Source organism: Bubalus bubalis, chromosome 12 (genome assembly GCF_019923935.1).
Source record: "Bubalus bubalis isolate 160015118507 breed Murrah chromosome 12, NDDB_SH_1, whole genome shotgun sequence".
Lineage (NCBI taxonomy): Eukaryota > Metazoa > Chordata > Mammalia > Artiodactyla > Bovidae > Bubalus > Bubalus bubalis.
The window spans coordinates 86,294,992-86,317,007 of record NC_059168.1 but is presented as its reverse complement, the minus strand read 5'-3'; the positions used below and the strand labels follow the sequence as shown (position 1 = coordinate 86,317,007).

Below are 22,016 nucleotides of genomic sequence, written 5' to 3'. Positions count from 1 at the left end.
CTGAATGTCGAGGGATGGTGGCCAGTCCCTTTCCATCTCTGTGAGGGTAGGCTGGGAAAGGCTCGCGTCCACTTAACCTGGGGTGAGAATCCAGGCCCTTCTTGCTGGCTTGGAGGAATTCAGGGGCCCCCTTAGCATGCCATACACAGAAGGGGTGACTGACTGAGGTGTAACCTGCCGTTGGCCCCCAGGTAGCACCTTAGAGGAGTGCGGGCCCTCCCCTAAGGAGAGTGGGCCCTCGAGAGACTTCCCCCAGTGCTCCCACTGCTCAGGTAGGGAGACTGAGGGGCAAACAGAATGGTTACTAACATGTTTCCGTGCTCCACCGCCCCCAGCACTGAACTCCAAGCCCCTTCCTCTGCCCTCAGCTTGTTAGAGACAATCGCAAACACCCCGGGGATGCGAGGTTTAGTTTGCTTTTGAAGGAAGTGAGGGAAAAAAGGAAACATTGAAAAGACACTGATTTGTTCTTCTCACTATAGACTTTATACAAAGGAGATACCCTGACAAAAGCACATCTGTGCCAAGTGGCGAAAACCACATACGCGAACACTAGTATTTTGCTAATGTTGAAAATGCCTTCATTAAAGCAGACGTGCATGGCACTGGCCTGTCTAATGCTGGGTGTGGGAGGCAGGAAGATTGCTTGTCTGCTGGGCAGCTGGCACCTGTGACAGGCTGTGTGGTTTGCAGAGGGTGGCTTGGGGCTCTCTGGCATGCCTTTGGGGTACTTCTAGCCAATAACTCATGGCAGGGCATGGCCGAACCTACTGGAAAGGGCGGGGAATTCTCCCAGTGTCTGAGTTTCTCCTAACTCAGGGTCCACCTCCTGCAAAGGCAGGGCCTCTCACACAGAGCTCTGGGGCAGCTGTCTGGGTTTGAGTCTGGGCACAGGAGCTCACCCTTACAGCATCCCGGGTGGTGGGCTTTTCTGAGGGGCTTGTGAGCTACCTGCAGGCCTGGCTGGTGGCTGACCCAGCTTCTGCTCTCCCAGAGAGGAGGGAGCCCCGAGTCTGTCCTTCAGTTTCTCTAATTCCTTGGTTTAAGTGGGGACATTGGCCCGGGCATGGAGCCTGGGTCTCAGGAGAGATGGGAAGCCCACTGTCTGTTAAGATGTGTCTGTCTCTTGCAGTTGACCTAACGTCCTTTGTGACCCACTTTGAATGGGACGTAGCCAAGTATCCCGCGAAGCAGCCACTGGTGAGCGTCGTGGACATTCTGGCAAAGGTACGAGGAGGATCTTCTCTCCAGGGGGGTCGCACATCTGTGACCCTGATCGTCTGGGGACATTGGGGTGAATCTACATGGCCTTTGGACCCTGGTGAAGCAGGGAGGCACTTTCCAGGATGCCAGAGGCAGAAGGCGGGGTGGGGTTCAGGGCACCCTGGAAACAGGTTGACGACCACCTGCCCCCCTATACCTCTTCCAAAGTTACTTGCTCAGTCACGTCTGACTCTTTGCGACCCCATGGACTGTTGCCCGCCAGGCTCCTCGGTCTATGGGATTCTCCAGGCAAGAGTACTGGAGTGGGTTGCCATTCCCTTCTCCAAGGGATCTTCCCAACCCAGGGATAGAACCTGGGTCTCCTGCATCGTGGACAGATTCTTTCCCATCTCAACACAGGGAAACCATATGTACCTCTTCCAAAGTGAAAAGTGGGAGTCGCTCAGTTTGTCCGACTCTTTGCGACCCCATGGACTGTACAGTCCATGGAATTCTCCAGGCCGGAATACCTCTTCCAAACCTACCACTCGACAGGATGGCTTCATCTTACAGGACACTCCCCTCCAGGGGCACTCTGAGCCCCTTGGTGTTCTGAGCCCAGACCCTGGAGTCCGTTCACTGTGCCCCCCTTTGAAAGATGCTGATGGAGAAGTCAGCCCCTCCCTGACACCCCTACCCCCAGGGTGGTTGTTGACGTAACAAAAACTATCAGCTTCAGTGGAGCGTTGGGCTTAGGAGCCCTAACTCCTGCAAGGCATTGCCCAGCGTGCCACCCTGATGACACTGGGGAGCCGGGAAGCCCTGGCCCCACAATTCAGCCTTCTCAGTGAGCCGTGGCCTCCAACTTCTGCTCCATGAATGAAAGTATCAAAGTGAAGCCCTCTGGGGACATCAAGGGTGTCTCCCGGCGTGTTGACTGCTATCGCCTCCCTGAGGGTGGGCACTGATGAACATTCTGAGGTTTAGCCCGATGGTTTATGACCGCTGTCCGCATCTCCCTCCATGACACATGGAGCCCCTCATATGTCTCCTGAGGCCCACCAGGTGTGGCTGGGCGGGTCAGGCAGAGGAGATGGGTCTCGGGATCCACTGCTCTGCAGGTCTCCTGCTGGCAGGCTGGTGACCCAGCCAGTGCTCATCACTGCCTGTGTCCCCGGGACAGCCATGCCAGCAAGCATCATCCCCCGTGGACGCCGAGCACAGCTCTGCCCATGCTGCCTGCCTCAGCCTGGCCTCAGCAGCAGCCAGGCAGGGAGCGGCCAGCCCCGAACACCACCAAGTGGTTCCAGCTTGGGGGTGGAGGTGCACAATGTCCCCCAGGATGCCATACCTGGCACAGGTGCTCTCAGAGCTCCTCCTTGAAGGACCCAACTGTCCCAGGAGGGGCTGGGGCCTCTGTGATGTAAGGGGTGCCCAGTGAGCCGCACTCAGATTTCTGAGGCTGCAGGCCCACCCTCGTTCTCAGAGACACTGGCTGGGTCACCAGCCTGCCAGCAGGAGACCTGCAGAGCAGTGGATCCCGAGACCCATCTCCTCCGCCTGACCCGCCCAGCCACCTGGTGGGCCTCAGGAGACATATGAGGGGCTCCATGTGTCATGGAGGGAACTGCGGACAGTGGTCATAAACCATCGGGCTAAACCTCAGAATGTTCATCAGTGCCCACCCTCAGGGAGGCAACAGCAGTCAACACGCCGGGAGACACCCTTGATGTCCCCAGAGGGCTTCACTTTGATACTTTCATTCATGGAGCAGAAATTGGAGGCCACGGGAGCACATCGGGGCATCATCTGATTGGGGAGCTGTTGTAGAGGATAGAACCTGGCCTCTCTCTCTCCCCTGGGGGGCCCAGAGAGTGACTGTGGCGGAAAAGCAAGAGTGGGGAAGTGAACCCTGGTTTGAAAGTACTCGCTATATGCCTAGAACTTTTACTTCCCATATACCCTCGTGGGCAGGTATCACCTTCCCTGACTTCAGGTGGGAGGTTGGCTGAGAGGTGGCATGGCATCCCCTGGGCCCTGCAGGGGCTGAAGTAGTGCCCTGGGAGGGGGATGAAGATCTCAGGTGTGTGCCTGGCTCTGCTTTCCGAGGCAGCCCTGAGATGGCTTCACTGATGGGGTCAGCTCCTTGAGGCAGGCCGGGCAGAGGGTCTAGGTATCAGCTTCCTCACTCTGTGTCTGCCCCAGGAGCACTGGAGTGATGCCCTTGGCACTGGCTCGGGCCTGTTCCCCTCGTGGGAAATGAAAATCAGTTAACTAGAGATATCCTGGTCGGAGAAACTCCCTTCTAAAGTGACCAGTGTCTTTTGGGTGTCCAAGCAGGTCTCCCCACTGGGAGGTGCCCCATGCTGACACGGGCAGGGCTGGGCCCCCGACCCTCCTGCCAGCTGAAAGCTGAGCCCACCCACCTCCATTAATGAAAAGGAGCAGGGATGGGGACCCAGCCCATGACTGCGGCCATCTCTGTGGGCTGGGCCACACCGAAGTTGTTAAAAAGCCTCTAGATCTCAGCAGCCTACAGTAAATAGCAAAGTTTCTTTCTTCGCCATATGAGTGTCCACAGTGGTTAGTGGGAGCCTGCTTCTTGTCCACTCACTCAGGGCACTGGCCCCCGGTACCTCCACCACCTGAAGCGTCCCTATGCAGGGAGGTACATGGTATCTCAAGGCTCTGCCTGGCACACATGCCTTCAGTGGTGGGGAGTGCACGCCAGCCAGAGGCCAGAAGGAACAAGGCTGGGAGTATTTGGTCCTGGACACGTTCTTGAGGCACCGCCAAGTGCCAGCCACTCTGTCCAGAATTGCAGAGTTGACCCAGCTGCAGACCCACCCTCAAGGGGCTCAGTCTGCTGGAGAAAGGACTCGTCTTCCTGGGTAGTCTGCTCCGTGGCATTGAGCTCAGAGAGGTTCAGCTGACACCAGGTCATACAGCCAGAGCAGGTAGGCACCTGAGGCCAGACACCTGGGGAACCGGGTCTTGGCCTCGGTGGTCTCATTTCCCTGCCCATTGAGGAGGGGAACTCGGATGTGCTCCTGAAACTTTGAGAACAAGAGACATCTCCCTATGGTCAGACTGGTGACCTCTCTCCAAACTGAAAAGAGCCTTCTTCCCTGTGCAGAGCATGAAGGGGCTACTTGGGGCACAGCTGAGCCTAGAGACCTGGGCATTGGTCGGGGCTCAGCCACAGCGGGTACTTAGAGGGGCCAGGATGAGGGTCAGACAGAATTGACCTCCAACAGAGGGACACAAGCCTCTTATCCTTCTCCATCAGAGGGCAGAAAGAATGAAAACCACAGTCACAGAAAACTAACCAAACTGATCACATAGATCATAGCCATGTCTAACTCAATGAAACTATGAGCCATGCCATGTAGGGCCACCCAAGATGGATGGGTCATGGTGGAGAGTTCTGACAAAACGTGGTCTACTGTAGAAGGGAATGGCAAACCACTTCAGTATTCTTGCCTGGAGAACCCCATGAATAGTATGAAAAGGCAAAGGTTGGTAGGTGCCCAATATGCTACTGGAGATCAGTGGAGAAATAACTCCAGAAGGAAAGAATGAGGAAATGGATGTGACTGGTGATATAAGTAAGGTCCAATTCTATAAAGAACAATATTGCATAGGAATCTGGAATGTTAGGTCCACGGATCAAGGTATTTGGAAGTGGTCAAACAGGAGTGGCAAAAGTGATGGCAAGAGTGAACGTTGACATTTTAGGAATCAGTGAACTAAAATGGACTGGAATGGGTGAATGTAACTCAGATGACCATTATATCTACTACTGTGGGCAAGAATCCCTTAGAAGAAATGGAGTAGCCCTCATAGTCCACAAGAGTCCAAAATCAGTACTTGGGTGCAATCTCAAAAACAACAGAATGATCTCTATTCATTTCCAAGGCAAACCATTCAATATCACAGTAATCCAAGTCTATGCCCCAACCACCAGTGCCGAAGAAGCTGAAGTTGAATGGTTCTATGAAGGCATACAGGACCTTCTAGAACTAACACAGAAAAAAAAGATGTCCGTTTCATCATAGGGGACTGGAATACAAAAGTAGGAAGTCAAGAGGTACCTGGAGTAACAGGCAAATTTGGCCTTGGAGTACAGAATGAAGCAGGCAAAGGCTAATAGAGTTCTGCCAAGAGAATGCACTGGTCATAGCAAACACCCTCTTCCAACAACACGAGATGACTATGCATGGACATCACCAGATGGTCAACACCGAAATCAGACTGATTATATTCTTTGTGGCTGAAGATGGAGAGGCGCTATACAGTCAGCAAAAACAAGACCGGGAGCTGACTGGTTCAGATCATGAACTCCTTATTGAAATTCATACTGAAATTGAAGTAAGTAGGGAAAACCACTAGACCATTCAGGTATGACCTAAATCAAATCTTAGAATTATACAGTGGAAGTGACAAATAGATTCAAGGGATTAGATCTGATAGAGTGGCTGAAGAACTATGGATGGAGGTTCATGACATTGTACAGGAGGTGGTGATTAAAATCATCTCCAAGAAAAAGAAATGCAAAAAGGCAAAATGGTTGTCTGAGGAGGCCTTACAAATAGCTTAGAAAAGAAGAGAAGCTAAAGGCAAAGGAGAAAAGGAAAGATATATCCATCTGAATTCAGAGGTCCAAAGAATAGCAAGGAGAGATAAGAAAGCCTTCCTCAGTGATCAATGCAAAGAGATAGAGAAAAACAATAGAATGGGAAAGACTAGAGATCGCTTCAAGAAAATTAGAGATACCAAGGGAACATTTCATGCAAAGATGGGCTCAATAAAGGACAGAAATGGTATGGACCTAACAGAAACAGAAGATATTAAGAAGATGTGGCAAGAATACTCAGACGAACTGTACAAAGAAGATCTTCATGACCCAGATAACCACGAAGCTGTGATCACTCACCTAGAGCCAGACATCCTGGAATGTGAAGTCAGGTGGGCCTTAGGAAGCATCACTATGAACAAAGCTAGTGGAGGTGTTAGAATTCCAGCTGAGCTATTTCAAATCCTAAAAGATGATGCTGTGAAAGTGCTGTACTCAGTATGCCAACAAATTTGGAAAACTCAGCAGTGGCAACAAGACTGGAAAATATCCGTTTTCATTCCAGTCCCTAAGAAAGGCAAAGCCAAAGAATGTTCAAACTACTGCACAATTGCACTCATCTCACACACTGGCAAAGTAATGCTCAAAATTCTTCAAGCTAGGCCTCAACAGTATGTGAACCGAGAACTTTCAGATGTTCAAGCTGGTTTTAGAAAAGGCAGAGGAACCAGAGATTAAATTGCCAACATCCGTTGGATCATGGAAAAAGCAAGAGAGTTCCAGAAAAACATATACCTGTGCTTCATTGACTACATCAAAGCCTTTGACTGTGTGGATCACGACAGACTGTGGAAACTTCTTCAAGAGATGGGAGTACCAGACCACCTGACCTGCCTCCTGAGACACCTGTCAAGAAGCAACGGTTGGAACTGGACATGGAACAACGGACTAGTTCCATATTGGGATAGGAGTACATCAAGGCTGTATGTTGTCACCCTGCTTATTTAACTTATATGCAGTGTGTGTGTGTGTGTGTTAGTCACTCAGTTGTGTCCGACTCTGTGTGACCCCATGGACCCCAGAGGCTCACCAGGCTCCTCTGTCCGTAAGATTCTCCAGTCAAGAATACTGAAGTGGGTTGCCATTTCCTTCTCCACTGTATTTTTTCAATTCCTTTTCAGGGAAGAAATAAAAATATATGCTGGATGTACTTCTGGATGTTTGTATATGATGAACTCCTTTCCCAAACTGGGAGTACATCAAGGTGTATATTGTCACCCTGCTTATTTAACTTATATGCAGAGTACATCATGCGACAAGCTGGAATCAAGATTGTTGGGAGAAATATCAGTCACCTCAGATGTGCAGATGACACCACCCTTATGGCAGAAAGCAAAGAAGAAGTAAAGAATCTCTTGATGAAAGTGAAAGAGGAGAGTGAAAAAGCTGGCTTAAAACTCAGCATTCAGAAAACTAAGATCATGCCATCCGGTCCCGTCACTTCATGGCAAATAGATGGGGAAGTAATGGAAACAGTGACCGACTTTATTTTCTTGGGCTCCAAAATCACTGCAGATATTGACTGCAGCCATGAAATTAAAAGACGCTTGCTCCTTGGAAGAGAAGCTATGACCAACCTAGACAGCATAATAAAAAAGCAGAGACATTACTTTGCCGACAAAGATCTGTCTCATCAAGGCTGTGGTTTTTCTAGTAGACATGTATGGATGTGAGAGTTGGACCTTAAAGAAAGCTGAGTGCTGAAGAATTGATGCTTTTGAACTGTGGTGTTGGAGAAGACTCTTGAGAGTCCCTTGGACTGCAAGGAGATCCAACCAGTCCATCCTAAAGAAAATCAGTCCTGAATATTCATTGGAAGGACTGATGCTGAAGCTGAAACTCCAATACTTTGGCTACCTGATGCAAAGAACTGATTCATTTGAAAAGACCCTGATGCTGGGAAAGATTGAAGGCAGGAGGAAAAGGAGACGACAGAGGATGAGATGGTTGGATGGCATCACCAACTTGATGGACATGAGTTTGAGTAAGCTCTAGGAGTTGATGATGGACAGGGAAGCCTGGCTTGCTGCAATCCATGGAATCACAGAGTCAGACATGTGGAGTGGGGGCTGGAGGGTTGTGAGAGTATGAGATGGGCTTGAGATAAGAACAAGACTCCACTCACTGAGTAATGCTAGAAAAGCCATTTATATCTCAAGCCTCCTGTCTGCAACGTGGGGCTCTCTGTAGGGCTGGGTTGCCGGCAGTCTGTGAGAGCAGAAGGAAGAAAAATGTAAGCCATTCCAGCAAATGGGCAGGGTGCAGTTTTTCCTTAACTGCACCAGGAGCAATTTGCGGCAATTTTGAGAAGTTAAACCAACTTTTTAAACTCTCTTGTGCTTTTCCAACTAGCAACTGGCACAGATCGAGATAGACCTGAAGTCCCGAACAGCTGCCTACAACACTCTGAAGACAAACCTAGAAAATCTGGAGAAGAAATCCATGTGAGTATTCGGGCTCTGGGCTCCTAGCGGCCTCAGGGCCTGGCTGAGTTGGGGTCCAGGCTGGGCTTATACCCATGTGTTTGAGATCATTGGCCGAGCCAAGGTCTGTGTCTGTCTGTGTCTGAGTGGGAAGGCCAGAGGCACTCCTGCATGTTCACGAGCTGTGTGCTGGGTGGGGAGGTCAGCAGTCGCAGTGGTTGATCCTTTGAGCATATACACTGAACGAAGGAGCTGAGGGTGAAGTGGGTCGGTGTCTACCTCCCTCTTCTGTTAATTTTTTTGAGCAATGGGTTTTTTTTTTTTTTTTTTTTTTTTTCGGCCACAGCTTGCATCTTGTGGGATCTTAGTTCCCTGACCAAGGACTAAACCCAGGCCACTACAGCGAAAGTGCAGAGTCCTAACCATTGGAACCACCAGGGAATTCCTGGCTCTATCATTATTATGTACCTACTACACTCAGGCCTTACGTGTGTGTGCCATCAGTGGCTCAGTCATGTCCGACTCTTTGTGACCCCATGGACTGTAGCCCATCAGCCTCCTCTGTCCATGAGATTTCCCGGGAAAGAATATTGGAGTGATGTGAAGAGCTGACTCACTGGAAAAGACCCTGATGCTGGGAAAGATTGAGGGCAGGAGGAGAAGGGGACGACAGAGGATGAGATGGTTGGATGGCATCACCAACTCGGTGGACATGAGTTTGAGCAAACTCCGAGAGATAGTGAAGGACAGGGAAGCCTGGAGTGCTTCAGTTCATGGGGTCACAAACAGTTGGACACGACTGAGCAACTGGACAACTATGCACTGATACTACAGAGCATCTCAGGAACTGTAATTTTGGCCCAATTGCTGGTACAACACCCTTGGTCCCTGTTCTAGAAAATACCATGACCTCAATGAGACTAGGCTCCACTGGACGCACATGCAAAGCTATTTCAGGTGAATGTCTCCTGGCTGCTGGACGACAAGGCGTGTAATGTGAAACGGAACCCTCATCAGGGCTGGTTTGCCCAGCACAGCCCAGGTGGCTTCTTGGTCCAGCCACTGTTGCCACTTGTGTAACTTACACGGCCTGCCACCAGCGATCCCCTCCCAACCGCCGGCGGCTTGTGCCCGGGCAGCGCCGGCAGCCAAAGTGTTGAATTCAGCTCGGGTGACTGGTGATGGCACCTGGGGTCCTGCCAGCCACTGCAGTTCTGGCCACCCAGACACAGAGCCGGGGGACACTTGGCCCAGGGTCCCCGCCCCTCCCTGGGGAGTGTCCCAAGCCTTCCTGTCCCCCGCTGCCCTCGGTGTTATGGGTGTGCCCGGGGTGCCTCCATGTGCCTTTCTACTGACCCCACCTCTTTGTCCCCCGTGAATCCAGGGGAAACCTCTTCACTCGGACCCTGAGCGACATTGTGAGCAAAGAAGACTTCGTGCTGGATTCTGAGTACCTGATCACACTGCTGGTCATTGTCCCCAAGTAAGCGGGCCAGAGTGAGAGGGGGGTTGGGGGTTTGGGGCTGGGTTGGTGATCACAAAGGAAATCGTCCTGCTCAGTGGAGAGGAAGGGAGAGCCCACCACGGCCAGATGCCGGGGCCCTAAATGGCAGCTGTGGAGTTGGTTTCAGGAGCAGCTGATAGAACTGTGGTGGTCATAGTGACAGGAGCGGCCATTTCTCAGACATCCGTCCACTGTTGTCAGAAGCCATACATAGGAGGCATCTCACACAAGCCTGGGGGCTGTTATTGTTCCCTAGTCCTAAAACTGGAGAGCTCAGCTGGCCTGCCCAAGGTCACACAGGCCTGGGATTAGAGCTCCCAGCGGGAGTCTCCACTGAGTCCTTCCCATGGGCCCCTCCCTGCTGCCTGGGGCCTCCTAGGGAGGTGAGCATTCCAGTGTCCATGGCAGGGCCTCGGGGGATGTTTGGGGCGCTGTCTGGCCCCCAGCCCTGCTCCCCCCAGTCCCTCAGGGTAAAGGGCATGCAATTTCCTAGACACTCAGGACACCTCACAGCCTTGTCTTCAAAAATCATTGAATGATTCTGTACTCTTGCAGGCCGAGTTACGTACAATGGCAAAAAACCTATGAATCCCTCTCAGACATGGTGGTCCCACGGTCAACCAAGTAAGTGAGGCCTCAGGTCCTGGGTTTGGGGGGCCATGTATGGGCACTCTGAGACACCCAGCCACCAAACATATCCCAGAGGTGCAAGGGCCCTCAGCCCTCCACACATGTTCGTTCATAGCCACACACTCAGCCACAGGCCAGACTCCCTCCATCTTTCAGAAGTCTGCTCCCTTGCCGTCTCCTCCAGGAAGCCCACCCTGACTACCTTCTGGCCCTCAGCACTTGCAAGGCCTGAGCAGCACTCTGTTCCGCATGCTCATCTTGGCTGGATTTTTCCCCACCTGCGGGTCAAGCAAGGGCCTGGCCGTGATGACCGCAGAGCACAAGCAGGGAAGGAAGAGTCTCGGCATGTGGCCTGCTGGCATCAGAGCAGGAGCGGCCAGTTAGGGCTGGAAAAGTGACTTAGAAGGGATGGACGAATATATTCAACCCATGAGTGCCACCCAGTGGGGAAAACCAAGGATTTAGCACTGTAGGCAGGAGCAGGCATAGATCTCACTGTACGATGTGAAGTGGAGAGAAAATTGTAGAAGGGGACACACAGCATGAAGGCATTTATTATTTAAGGTCTCCAGATGGACAGAACCAGATGGTATGTGACTTGAGAGATGCAGGGGCACGGATCACGGGGTATTTGAGAATGAGAAATGCTGAACAGCACAGCAATGACCTGGGGGTGGGCTGCAGGATGTGGTTGGGAGGGCATGTGGGTCTTCAATTGCTTGAAAATTGTTCTGTGTCTTAAGCTTGATGGGGGAAGGGGGGATACATGGATACTTGTCATTCTCTATACCTTTCCCTGTGTCTGAAATAGCTTGTCATTTGAAATGATTTGACAGTGAATCTTGTGGCTCAGAGGGTAAAGAATCCAACTGCAGTGGAGAAGACCCAGGTTCGATCCCTGCATTGGGAAGATCCCCTGGAGAAGGGAATGGCAACCCACTCCAGTATTGTTGCCTGGAGAATCCATGGCCAGAGGAGCCTGGGGGGCTGCAGTTCATGGGGTCGAAAAGAATCAGATAAGACTGAGCGATTAACACACGTGCGCGCGCGCGCGCGCGCACACACACACACACACACACTTGGACGCACATAGAGCTCAGCGTGGGGGCAGCCCTGTCCACTCCCATCGCAGCCCAGAGGCCTCTGGCCTGGCACCTGCTGCAGGGCTGGCTCTCCCTGGGTCACAGGCTCTCAAGTGATAGCAATCAGGAGCTAAACTGAAGGGTGCAGGGAACAGGACAGTCACAGCCTGAGGTTGCAAGGGGAGGCTGGAGGAGTGAGCCGGGGGCAGTGTACCTGCAGGAGGTGGAGGAGGGGGTGCAGGCTGGCAGAGGAGCTGCCTTCGAAACTGGCCTGTTTGGCCAGAACGTTCACTTTTCTCCAGGGCTGGCTGTCCATGGCCACATGCAGGGAGAGCCTGCTACCAGAGGCAGCTTGGCTTCTCCGATTAGAACCCCCAGGCCCTTCATTGTCAAGGGGTACCTGTGAGCCTCTGGAGATGACTGTGGACAGGTTCCTGGATCCTGGGTCAGCCCCGATGGGTGGCTTGGAGAAGCAGGAAAGGTGATCCGAGACCCTGCCCGGGCCCATGGTCAGGTCATGTGGTCAGCAGGATGCCAAGGCCCTTAGAACATGGGTCCCAGTGACCACAGCCCTCCTACGTCAGGGTGTGCCAGGGAGGCCATGTCTAATTAGAACAGTGTGACACTGGACATGAAATGCCCATTGTGGGATGGTTTTTACCAATGGGAACTCTGCCCTGCTTCATTGCACCGTGGCATTCGAGAGCTGGGCACTTGCTATGCATGCCAGGTGATTGAGATCTGTGATCAGCTGGGTCTTGGCTGGTTCATGTCCGGACCACCAGCCCAGATCTGCGCAAGTCTCCAGAATTTTCCTCCAGGGCCTGTGTTCAGATCACCTGCAGGCCCCTGCAGCCCTAGCCTAGAGGGTGACTGAAAGGAGTCGGAGTTAGGTTGCTCACAACACACTGCCTGGAGTTAGGACACAGGAAGGGTCGTCCTTTGTCTGGTGCCCTCGCTCCTTCCAGGGCCGCTGCACCTGGACCACCGGGCTCCCACTGGCAGCAACCCACCGCCCCTGGAGAAACGATGGACTCTTTCCCACCCAGCTCAGCAGCCTGGTGGTGCATCCAGTGAACAAGACTTTCTCTCCAACAGGTTGATCGCTGAGGACAAGGAGGGCGGCCTCTTCACCGTGACTCTGTTTCGAAAAGTGATCGATGATTTCAAAACCAAAGCCAGAGAGAATAAGTAAGGGCCGGCCTTGGTGGGTTTTCCCAGAGGTTGGTTCGTCTGCCCTTGGAGGGGGTGATTTCTGGCCCGCCTGGAAGCTTCTTAGCCACAGCCGCTCGTTTGCTTGTTTTAAGGTTCACTGTACGAGAATTTTACTATGATGAAAAAGAAATTAAAAGGGAAAGGGAAGAGATGACCCGATTGCTGTCGGATAAGAAGCAACAATATGTGAGTATATGATACCGGCCGGGAGGGTTCTCAGGAAGGTTCTGGGTGGCCTCCACCCCACCACAACCCCACCCTACCTCCCACCCATGCACCACAGGCCTGGAGCACAAGGGCCCTGCCCAGTCCCCACCCCCCAGTGCCCTTCATCCCCCTCCCCCCGGTGCATACCCCCAGGGACGTGTCCTCCTGAGGCTGCTGGAGCAGGTCTGGGGGACAGTGACAAGCACGGTAACCCGGAGGTGGCACGTGAGCCCTGCAGCGGCAGATCTCACCGAGCCAGTCCCTGCCCTCCGGGAAGGGACTCCGGGCTCCGTCCTGAGGATGAGAAAGTGAGGCTCTGAGAGGCGAGCGAGCACGAGCCCAGGGAGAGGACCTCGCCAGCCGCTGGAGGTTGGGCGAGGCTGTTGGCGCTTCAGGCAGCAGTACTTGTGCCAGGAGCGGCCACCACCTTGCAGAGTGCAGCCAGCGGTCACCTGAAGCCCTGGCCTGTGTGACCTCCAGGAGGGACGTGACCAGTCACCAGCACCTGTATTTACCTCCCCCAGGCTTTTAGCAAAGAGTGGGTGCTTCTCCCAGAAACTTCCGACCACTGCCACTCGGAGAAGGAAATGGCAACCCACTCCAGTGTTCTTGCCTGGAGAATCCCAGGGACGGTGGAGCCTGGTGGGCTGCCGTCTATGGGGTCTCACAGAGTCGGACACGACTGAAGCGACTTAGCAGCTTAGCAGCCACTCAGAACCTTCTCCTGTGTGAGGACAGCTGAGCTCAAGGGGGAGAAAAACAGGTTTTCATTGTTGACGTGTGAGCGGTGCGGCTGTGACTCTAAAATGGGCACATTCGGGACACGGCCACCCCCAGCTCGGAGTGAGCCTGAGCCCCGTGGGATGTTTTCAGGTCCCCATCCCCCACCTGCCCCACCAGGGAGGGTTCTCAGAGAAGCTTCCAGTTCAGCCTCTAGTATCGAGAGGAGGGAGGAGAGGGAGGTCCAGTGTGTAAACACGAGGCTATGTGTGTGTTTGGGTGACGTGCGAGTGCCTCCCACGGGCCGTGTGTTTGCCCAGGGCCTCCTCCGGCCTCGGGCTGGGCATTCTGCATGTCCCACCTGACCTCTCAGGTCAGTGACCTTTGCAGAGGGACTGCAGACACATGGCCTCCAAGTGAGAACCAGGCTCAGAGCCCCCCATAATGGGGCCTCCCCATCCCCACCGGATCGACCCATCCTTCTTTGAGGAGGAAACGAAAACTGATGACATAGAAGTACCTGTGGGGGATTTCAGCCCCTCTCTCCTGGAGGCAGGCATAGCTACCTGCTCCGGTATTCTTGCCTGGAGAATCTCGTGGACTGAGGAGCCTGGCGGGTTACTGTACACAGGGTCGCACAGAGTCGGACACGACTGGAGCGACTTAGCACACACGCCCCTCAAGGAGAAAGGCACGGGCACACACAAGGGAACACACACTTAGATCTATAATCTGCTGGGCTCCGGCCGAGGCACCAGGGCTTGGCGCCCCTTCCTGAGGCTAAGGACTGAGCTGGAGCCCTAAGCCCCTTGTCTCAGACCACATTCACCAGCAGAAAGGATGATCACCAGCCGGAGCTGAGGCCGAAGGATGTCCTCCTTTACCCCAGCTCACCCAAACCAAAATAACCCAAGGACGTTCGAGCCCTCTCTTTAGCTGAGGCCTCTCCCCGCTTGCCTCAGTCCTGGCCCCAGCCCCCATGGCGTCGCTCGATGGTGTCACCTTTCACGGGTGTCTGGGGCCTTTGGCACCCATCTCCAAGCTGGCACAGACCCACCTGGGGATCATAGTGATACACCGAACCTGACGCCTGCACCTCCATCTCAGGTTGCTCACTGGCGCTTTTTCATGTGGTGTAGACTTCTGCACCCATGGCTGCCCTGGGGAGCCCTGCCCAGTCTCCCTGGAGGGGGAACCGGAGCCCCAAAGGAGACACACTGAAACATTTAGTTCCTTGTGAGGCTCTTGCGGTGCGCCCGCGAGCAGGGTCAGCTGGGGTCAGCCCTACCCCAGCTTAAGAATCTCTTCCCGCCTTTAGCCTTCTTTGAGGTGGGACCAGTGTCCTGCGTCCCCGTCTTTAACTTGTTAACCGGAGGGGCCGGGTTGGGTCCCGGGTTTCAGCCCCCTTTGAGAGTACAGGCCGGGATTTTCCTGGGCTTTGCCCCTGTTTGCACAGAAAGATGTTAAAGGGTGCTTGACCCATCTCCTGCCTGCAACATGCCTAAGTGCACTCCGATTGCCCAAGAGGCGATTGTGGGCTGACCTTGGGGGAGACACCCTGACGGAGCCCACACAGCCCGGCAGGTGGAGCTGGTCGGTGCCAGTGTGGGAAAGCTCCCGGCCAGGCTGAGGGAGGGGCTGTGGACTCTGCCCCTGGAATGTGGAATCCCGGGTCTTTGGTGCCCTCTGCCACCCACCCCCCCATCTCACCCCCAGCGGGCCAAGGGCATCATCATGCCCTCCAGTCCAACCAGCACGCAAGTCCCCAGAGGGTGGGCCGGCATTCCTGAGTCGCCAAGCACGTGCTTTTCAAGCCGTGAGAATGATTTCTGTTTTGTGCTGCCTGTTTGCTGAAAGATTAATAAATCATTTCTGTGCCCTTAGCAAACTTCCTGTGTTGCTCTTAAAAAGGGATCATCCACCTTCCCGGACCACAAGGTTAAGGTAACCCCGCTAGGGAACCCCGATAGGCCCACTGCGGGGCAGAGCGACAGAGAGAGAGAGAATGAGGGCGAGGGTGAGGTAAGCAACCCCCCCCGGGAGCCCTGGGGTTCCCCGGCTCGCACGTCCTCACCCGCCCGCGCAGGCACCTTTGGGAGAAAACAAATCTTCGCCTTTCCTGTTACCTACTGTGGCTTTCGAGGTCTTAAATTCAAGGACCCCCAGAATCACGCTTCCTCCTGATCTGCAGGGCCTCTTGGGAGCTGCCCTCCGCTCCCCCAGCAGTAATGGGTGCTTGCTGGCCAGGGTGCCTTGGTTCTGGCTGGAGGTGGCTGGAGCTGGTGACGGGGCACATCCTGGCTGGGGCCGGGGGGTTGGTGGTGGTCGGGCATCTCAGCTGTCTTCCCTGGGTGCCCCAGCTGGACCCACCCCTGACCTCTGCCGGCATCTGTGGAAGACAGCCACGCCAGCATTAGTGATAGCTGCTGTGGCTGATGGGCTGCGGCCCCGTGAAGGGGGGCCGTGAGGAGACCCCTGAAAGCGGTGGCTGGTGGATGATGCCAGGACCTGGCAGAAGGGGGACTCCTTGGCAGTGCAGTGTCAGACAGAGAAGTCTGCCAGCTGCCTGCAGAAAGCCCTGGGTCAGGGGCTACCCAGCCCCCTGCAGCTTGGTCGGCGGTGGCCCCGTGCGTGTGCCAGGTGGGCTGGCCCACCGAACCACCCCGGCACCAGGCGGCCCCTGGAGAACACGCACCCAGGCCTGGCCCTGGGCCTTGTCTGACCGACCTACTGCTTCTGTGGGCCACTGGGCATTTCTTCTCGGCTTGGGGCTCGTTCTGCCAAAACCCACGTCCCTCTGTTGGCCAGGCGTCGGGTGGAGTGGCTGGGAGGGGTCACCGCTCTCCTATCCTCTGCAGGGCCCGCTGCTGCGATGGCTCAAGGTCCACTTCAGCGAAGCCTTTGTTGCCTGGATCCACATCAAGGCACTGAGAGTGTTTGTGGAGTCTGTGCTCAGGTGCGTAGACGGGATGCTCTGGGGCCACCTGGGCTCTGCCACCCTCCTTCCAACCAGGACACCCCCACCCTGCCAGGCTCTGGGACAGCCCTGGCCTTCCTACTCTCTTCTGCAATTCTTGGCTCTTGGCAACAAGCTTAGGGATTCCTGACTCCAACAAACCTTCCCTCAGTCCTGAGTCTCCTGCCAGGCTGGCGTCTTGCTCCCCCCACCCACTCTCTGCAGCCCTCCAGGGCCCAGTGGCTCCTGCAGGAAACACCAGCACTGTCTCCGTCCTTGAGTTTTGAGGCCTAGCCCTCGAGGCAGCACAAAATATAAAACCCAAACAAACCAACAACAACAAAACTTACTTTACCTCTTTTTTAACAAATGCAAAATAGGTTCACTATTTTGTGGAAAACTTGGCAACTACAGGTAAGCACAAAGAATGAAGAAAAATCACCTGTAACTTTAACACCAAGAGGAAACACTGCTAACTCGCTGGTGTTCCTAGCATCCTTCAGGCTTTTTGAGTTTGTTTTTTTAAATTTGCAGATATGCATGATTTTTATAAAATGTTTACAAAAATGGAGTCAAGCAGGAAACTTTTACTGAAGCCCATTTGAACATCTGTGTCCTGAACTGTTGGTTGGGGGGGGTCTTGGCAGCACTGCATGTAGCTGACTGCACCCCCATTCCCAGAGCTTGGTCTGCTCAGGCCTGCAGGTCCAGTGGCCCCTTGGCCCCTCTGGGTGGTCTTGCTGGGCCCCTTCCCTGTGTACACCGAAGGCGTCCTCAGGACCCCATCCCACACCTGCCTGGTGGAGTGCCCCGCTCTCTTTTCCTTGCCCAGGCTTCCTGGGTGCCCCCTGCTATTCATTTCCCCAGAGGCTTCCCCTGGACTCCTGGCTCATCTTCCTTCCCAGTCCTTTCCTCCTGATCCTCGTATCTGCCAATGGCTTCAGGTTCCTCCCCAAACTTCAGGGCCCCCTTGGACGCCTCCCTCCCCTCATCCTTACGGCCTTACCCCTCCTCCACATCACGGCACCCCTGACAAGCCTCCATCCTGCCTTGACCCTTGCTCTCTCTCTCTCTGTTTCTCTCTTTCACCATCTCCTTCCCAGCTGTTGCCAAAGGCTCTTCCTTGGTCCTCTGCCTCCAGCTCATCCTTCATATGGGTCCCAACGTGGTTTTGTCTAAACACAAGCTGGGTCTGACATGGCTCCTCGTCCTCTCTCAGACATCTCAGACCTCTGTCATGGCAAGCATTGTGACAATGGGCTGAAGGGCAGACTCAGGATAACCCAGAGTGTTCCAGACATCAACAGTCCCAGTCTGTCCCTGCTCACCTTGAAAATCATTGGTCCTCAGGCTCAGTACAGCAAAGCCTGCCATCCTTACTGGAGGCCCATTTTGCTCAAGAGCGAGGTCCAGATGGTCCACTGAGGTCCCGAATTTTGTGTTTAAGCTCAATAAAAAGGAAGTATATGCAAAAACAATTCTATTCAAAACTATCAATGTATGACATTCTTAAAACCTATACTTTTATTTCTCCTGAATAGTTGTAATACATCACTACTGTTAAAAAAAAAAATTCAAGTTCAGAAATAGGTACTGTGGAAAGTAAGTTCCTGTCAGTTACACCACCCATGGATTATCCCAGTTAATGGTTTTAAGACTTCTTTCCCAAGTTGGGTCATTTATACTTGATGCTCTGCAATTTTTTTTTCATCTACTTATAGTCTCATCACTATGCATAGAGATACTCAATCTTTTTTCATGACTTTTTCATATTCCATCGTATGGGGCACACATAAGCTAAGAAAACAGATGTTAAAGCAACTTGATTAGAGCAGATGGCTACCGTTCACCTATTATCTTGTTCCTCTGACTCCTCGGCCTTTGCCCTCAATTGGCCCTTGCTGCTCTGTCTTTCCTCAGAGTTGGTTCTGTCCTTTTTCCCTACTCTGGGAGCTGGAGGGGAGGGCCGGGGTGACTTGCCTCTCTGCCTGTCACCCAGCCTGGAGTCGGATAGAGAGGAGGTGCTCTACGTTTGTGGGCTGAATCATATCAAAGAGAAGTGGACCAGCCCTCAGCGGAGGAAGTGCTGGTTCATTGTCAGGTGCTTAAATCACCCAAGATGAAAATGGAAATGGGCCCTGGGTGAGTGGTGGGATGGTGATGAGACTGGAGAAGCCAGCAAGGTAGCTGGGTAATTAATTAGTCTGGATCTTGGGAGAGGACTTGGTGGAGAATGGATGTTAGAGAATCACCAATGACGATTGATGTGTTTGGATGAGCTCACCTACAGAGGGTCATTTAGAGGGTACACCAAAGGGGAGCCCAGCCTCTAAGGAGTCGGGGCAGAGAAGCCCATGGGGATGTCAGAGGCTAGGGGAGGGAGAGATGGGTGAGTCAGGAAGCAGACGGTTGAGGCTTGACGTGTTTCTGGAATGGGACCACTGGGCGTGAGCAACTAGTAACTGAAGGATGCTCCGGTGACATAGGACCCTGGATGCTCTCATAGGTGGGATGAGAGCTGGGGGAATTTGTGAAAAGGGCACGATGGTGGCATGTGAGCAGGCAGGGGTGGTGACTGCGACCTTCTTAGTACAGAGGGCACAAGTGGAGGGCCCCCATTAGGGGGCCTCGAGGGGACGGAGGCTCCTGTACTGAGTGGTCCAGAAGTGGGCAGCCTGGTGGTGGCTGGAGGAGAAAGGAGTGGGAGAGCTGACCTGGAAGGCCTGTTCTGAGCAGGATGGAGTAGGTGTTTGAACTGACCAGGAGGGACAGCTAGCAGGGAGAGGACTGGAAGGGTCTAGGGAGAATGGCAGCCCTGAAACAAAAAGGCAGGTGGGATGAGGAAGGGGTCCAGAGTGTCGAGGCTGGGCGAGGGGCAAGGAGCATTCCTGTAGCCAGTGTCTAGCTGGGGGTGTCTGTTACTCACCAGACACGGGTAGCACAGTGAACAAGGAGCTCACAGCTGGTCAGGGGAGCAGAGCTCAGCAGATGGCCTCTTGGTTCAGGAGAAAGGTAAACAGCCTCCCAGAGCAACCTGGCGATGAACGTGGTGGGGTGCCCAGTTGGAGGGTGGCAGAGTGATGATCTGGCTACTGCGTCTGTGAGCTGGAATGCTGTCTCCAGACACACATGTGCCCTGGGCTCTGCATCAGTGACTGTCACCTTTTGAGAAGTCTGAAGTCTGGTGCTTGGACTTCCCTGCGGTGGGCAGGGTCAGCTGTGCTGGTGAGGCCGTGGGTGTGCGGTGGGGTCTCTACCCAGGGCACGGGGAGTGGGGTGGGACGTTCGGGAGGGAAGGCAGGGTGAGAGCCACTGCTCACTCAAGCGACAGGGACTCTCCCGGAAGCACTACGACCTTCTGCTCATTGTCCTCTGGGTAGCCGGAGCTTGGACGACAAGAGAAGGAACGAGGGTGTCTGCTGGGCCATCCTCTCACCCCATCGAGCCCAGGGGCTCCTGCTGTTCCCCGCCAGCATCAGCGGCCCCTGTGGCCCTCCTCCTCTTGGCTCTGGTGGGGCCCCGCTCGCTCAGTGTCCTAAGGCTCGCTTGGTTACAGTGAGGCAATTACAAATGGCCCTTTGATTGTACTTTTCTATAGACCCACTAGGAGACCTCAGGACTTGAGTGAACGCTTTGCACCATTAACAGCCAGAAATGAGGACCAGGAAAGTCAGGGGCTAATTTATGAGTCTTGATTGTGAAATAAAACCAAAGTAATACTAACAGGTTAGGCAGTAAAAGGGCATCTCAAGGCCAGCTTTCACATGCCTGACTCGGGCGTGAAGCATGGGTAAGTATTGAATATCCAAGCATTTGCTCACTGGTAGTGTATATATATATTTATTTAAAACACTGACCCGTTACAAAATGCACATTTACTTAATATAGTACTCAGTGTAAACATTTTTGTTTGCACTGGGTCTCCATTGCTGTGCGTGGGCTTGCTATAACGGTGGAGAGCAGGGGCTACTCGGTAGGTGCCGAGCACGGCTCTAGACCACGGGCTTCTCTGTGGCAGGTGGGCTGTTCCTGGACCAGGGGTGGAATCCGTGTATCCTGCACTGACAGGCGGATTCTTATCCACTGGACCAGCAGGAAGTCTCAGTGTAAATGCTTTGTTGAGATAACACAATAGGAAAAGCTGCCAGCAAGTGGTTTTTACATGTACACTGGCATCCAAAGTCCATTTAAAATCCTTTCTGTCCACCCAAAACTCGGCAAAAGGAATGAACAATCTTGATAAACCAGATCTGTGTGCGCTGGTCTTCCAGTGGAGAAAAGTAAAGCCACTAAGCTGCATTTTAGACAAAGGCTTTGGAGTCAAAATGTTTTTTGGACCGCCTCAACTTGAGCCCTTACCACCTGACAATCACACATACCCAAGGGACCCCTTGGCTCTTAGTCAAAGACTGTCACCATCAGAAGCTGTTGAGCATGTTCTAGAGATTTTTCTGTGCAGAAAGATCTAATAATTAGCCTCATTCCTGACCCTTGACATTCTGCTCAACTGAGTTTTCTTCTCCTAAGTTGTGTTGGCGGATGTTTCACTCTTACTAGGATTTACTGCCAGGTTCATTTTACCCATACTGCAGCAACTCCGTTACACATTTGGTCTGCCTCCACAGATATGGACTGCCAGTGAACTTCCAGGCGGTTCTCCTCCAGCCTCATAAGAAGTCATGCACCAAACGTTTACGACAGGTTCTGAACTCCGTCTTCAGGCATCTGGATGAAGTTGCAGCTGCAAGTATATTGGATGTAGGTATATCATCCAGAGAAAGCTGCCTTTTACAGTAAGGTCAGCCTCTCCACATGAAGCTATTCCCCCAAAACGGTACCTGCCAGACTATTAGAAAAATCTACACTTCACAAATGTGAAAGGTTAACAAGAGACTGTGTTGAGTTGGGGTGGACTGTGGCAGGCAGAAATTCCGGCCAATGCCTAGAGAGCTTTCCTCACACGGAAACAAAACGAGATGAGCTTATGCACTAACGTGACATCTTTTGCAGGCATCCGTGGAGATCCCTGGACTCCAACTCAGCAACCAAGACTACTTTCCTTATGTCTACTTCCACATCGACCTTAGTCTTCTCGACTAGAAAGATGAGCTGGTACCACTAAACTTGAGTATTCCTGTGAACTACTACAGACACTTCTTTCCTCTAGCCCAAGAACAATTTAAGTATCCTACAGATTTTAGATTTTTAGAGAAATTGCTCACAAAGATTAGAGACAGTTGTATTTATTTTTTGTAAGTCACAGTAAAGAAATGTTCTCAGTCCTTTGAATTGTCTCTTCACTTATATTCTAACGTATTTCAAAAGTTCCGTTTTCTGAATGTCTTACATGAATGGGGACTTCCTATCAATTGGTAGCCTGCTGCTGTACTTCATGTCTTAACAGGGCATGCTGTGAGGGTTTAATAACAACATATCAAAA

The 22,016-nt window shown here is 53.1% G+C and overlaps 1 protein-coding gene across 10 annotated transcripts in view; it reads left to right on the top strand.

The window, feature by feature from the left end:
• Positions 1-21,865, top strand: part of ATP6V1C2 (ATPase H+ transporting V1 subunit C2) — an 88,717-nt gene extending 66,852 nt beyond the window's left edge. For 8 of the 10 annotated variants that reach the window (XM_025261558.3, XM_025261557.3, XM_025261556.3 and 5 more), the window contains 10 exons: positions 1,133-1,227; positions 8,192-8,283; positions 9,647-9,745; positions 10,322-10,390; positions 12,577-12,669; positions 12,786-12,879; positions 15,505-15,642; positions 16,479-16,576; positions 21,202-21,334; positions 21,587-21,865. In XM_025261558.3, the coding sequence (XP_025117343.1) occupies positions 1,133-1,227; positions 8,192-8,283; positions 9,647-9,745; positions 10,322-10,390; positions 12,577-12,669; positions 12,786-12,879; positions 15,505-15,642; positions 16,479-16,576; positions 21,202-21,334; positions 21,587-21,676 (1,001 nt within the window). In that variant the 3' untranslated portion in view covers positions 21,677-21,865. The remainder of the gene's footprint in view (positions 1-1,132; positions 1,228-8,191; positions 8,284-9,646; positions 9,746-10,321; positions 10,391-12,576; positions 12,670-12,785; positions 12,880-15,504; positions 15,643-16,478; positions 16,577-21,201; positions 21,335-21,586) is intronic. The other 2 variants (XM_025261561.3, XM_006073765.4) reach the window with 1 other exon arrangement.
• Positions 21,866-22,016: the final 151 nt, after the last annotated feature.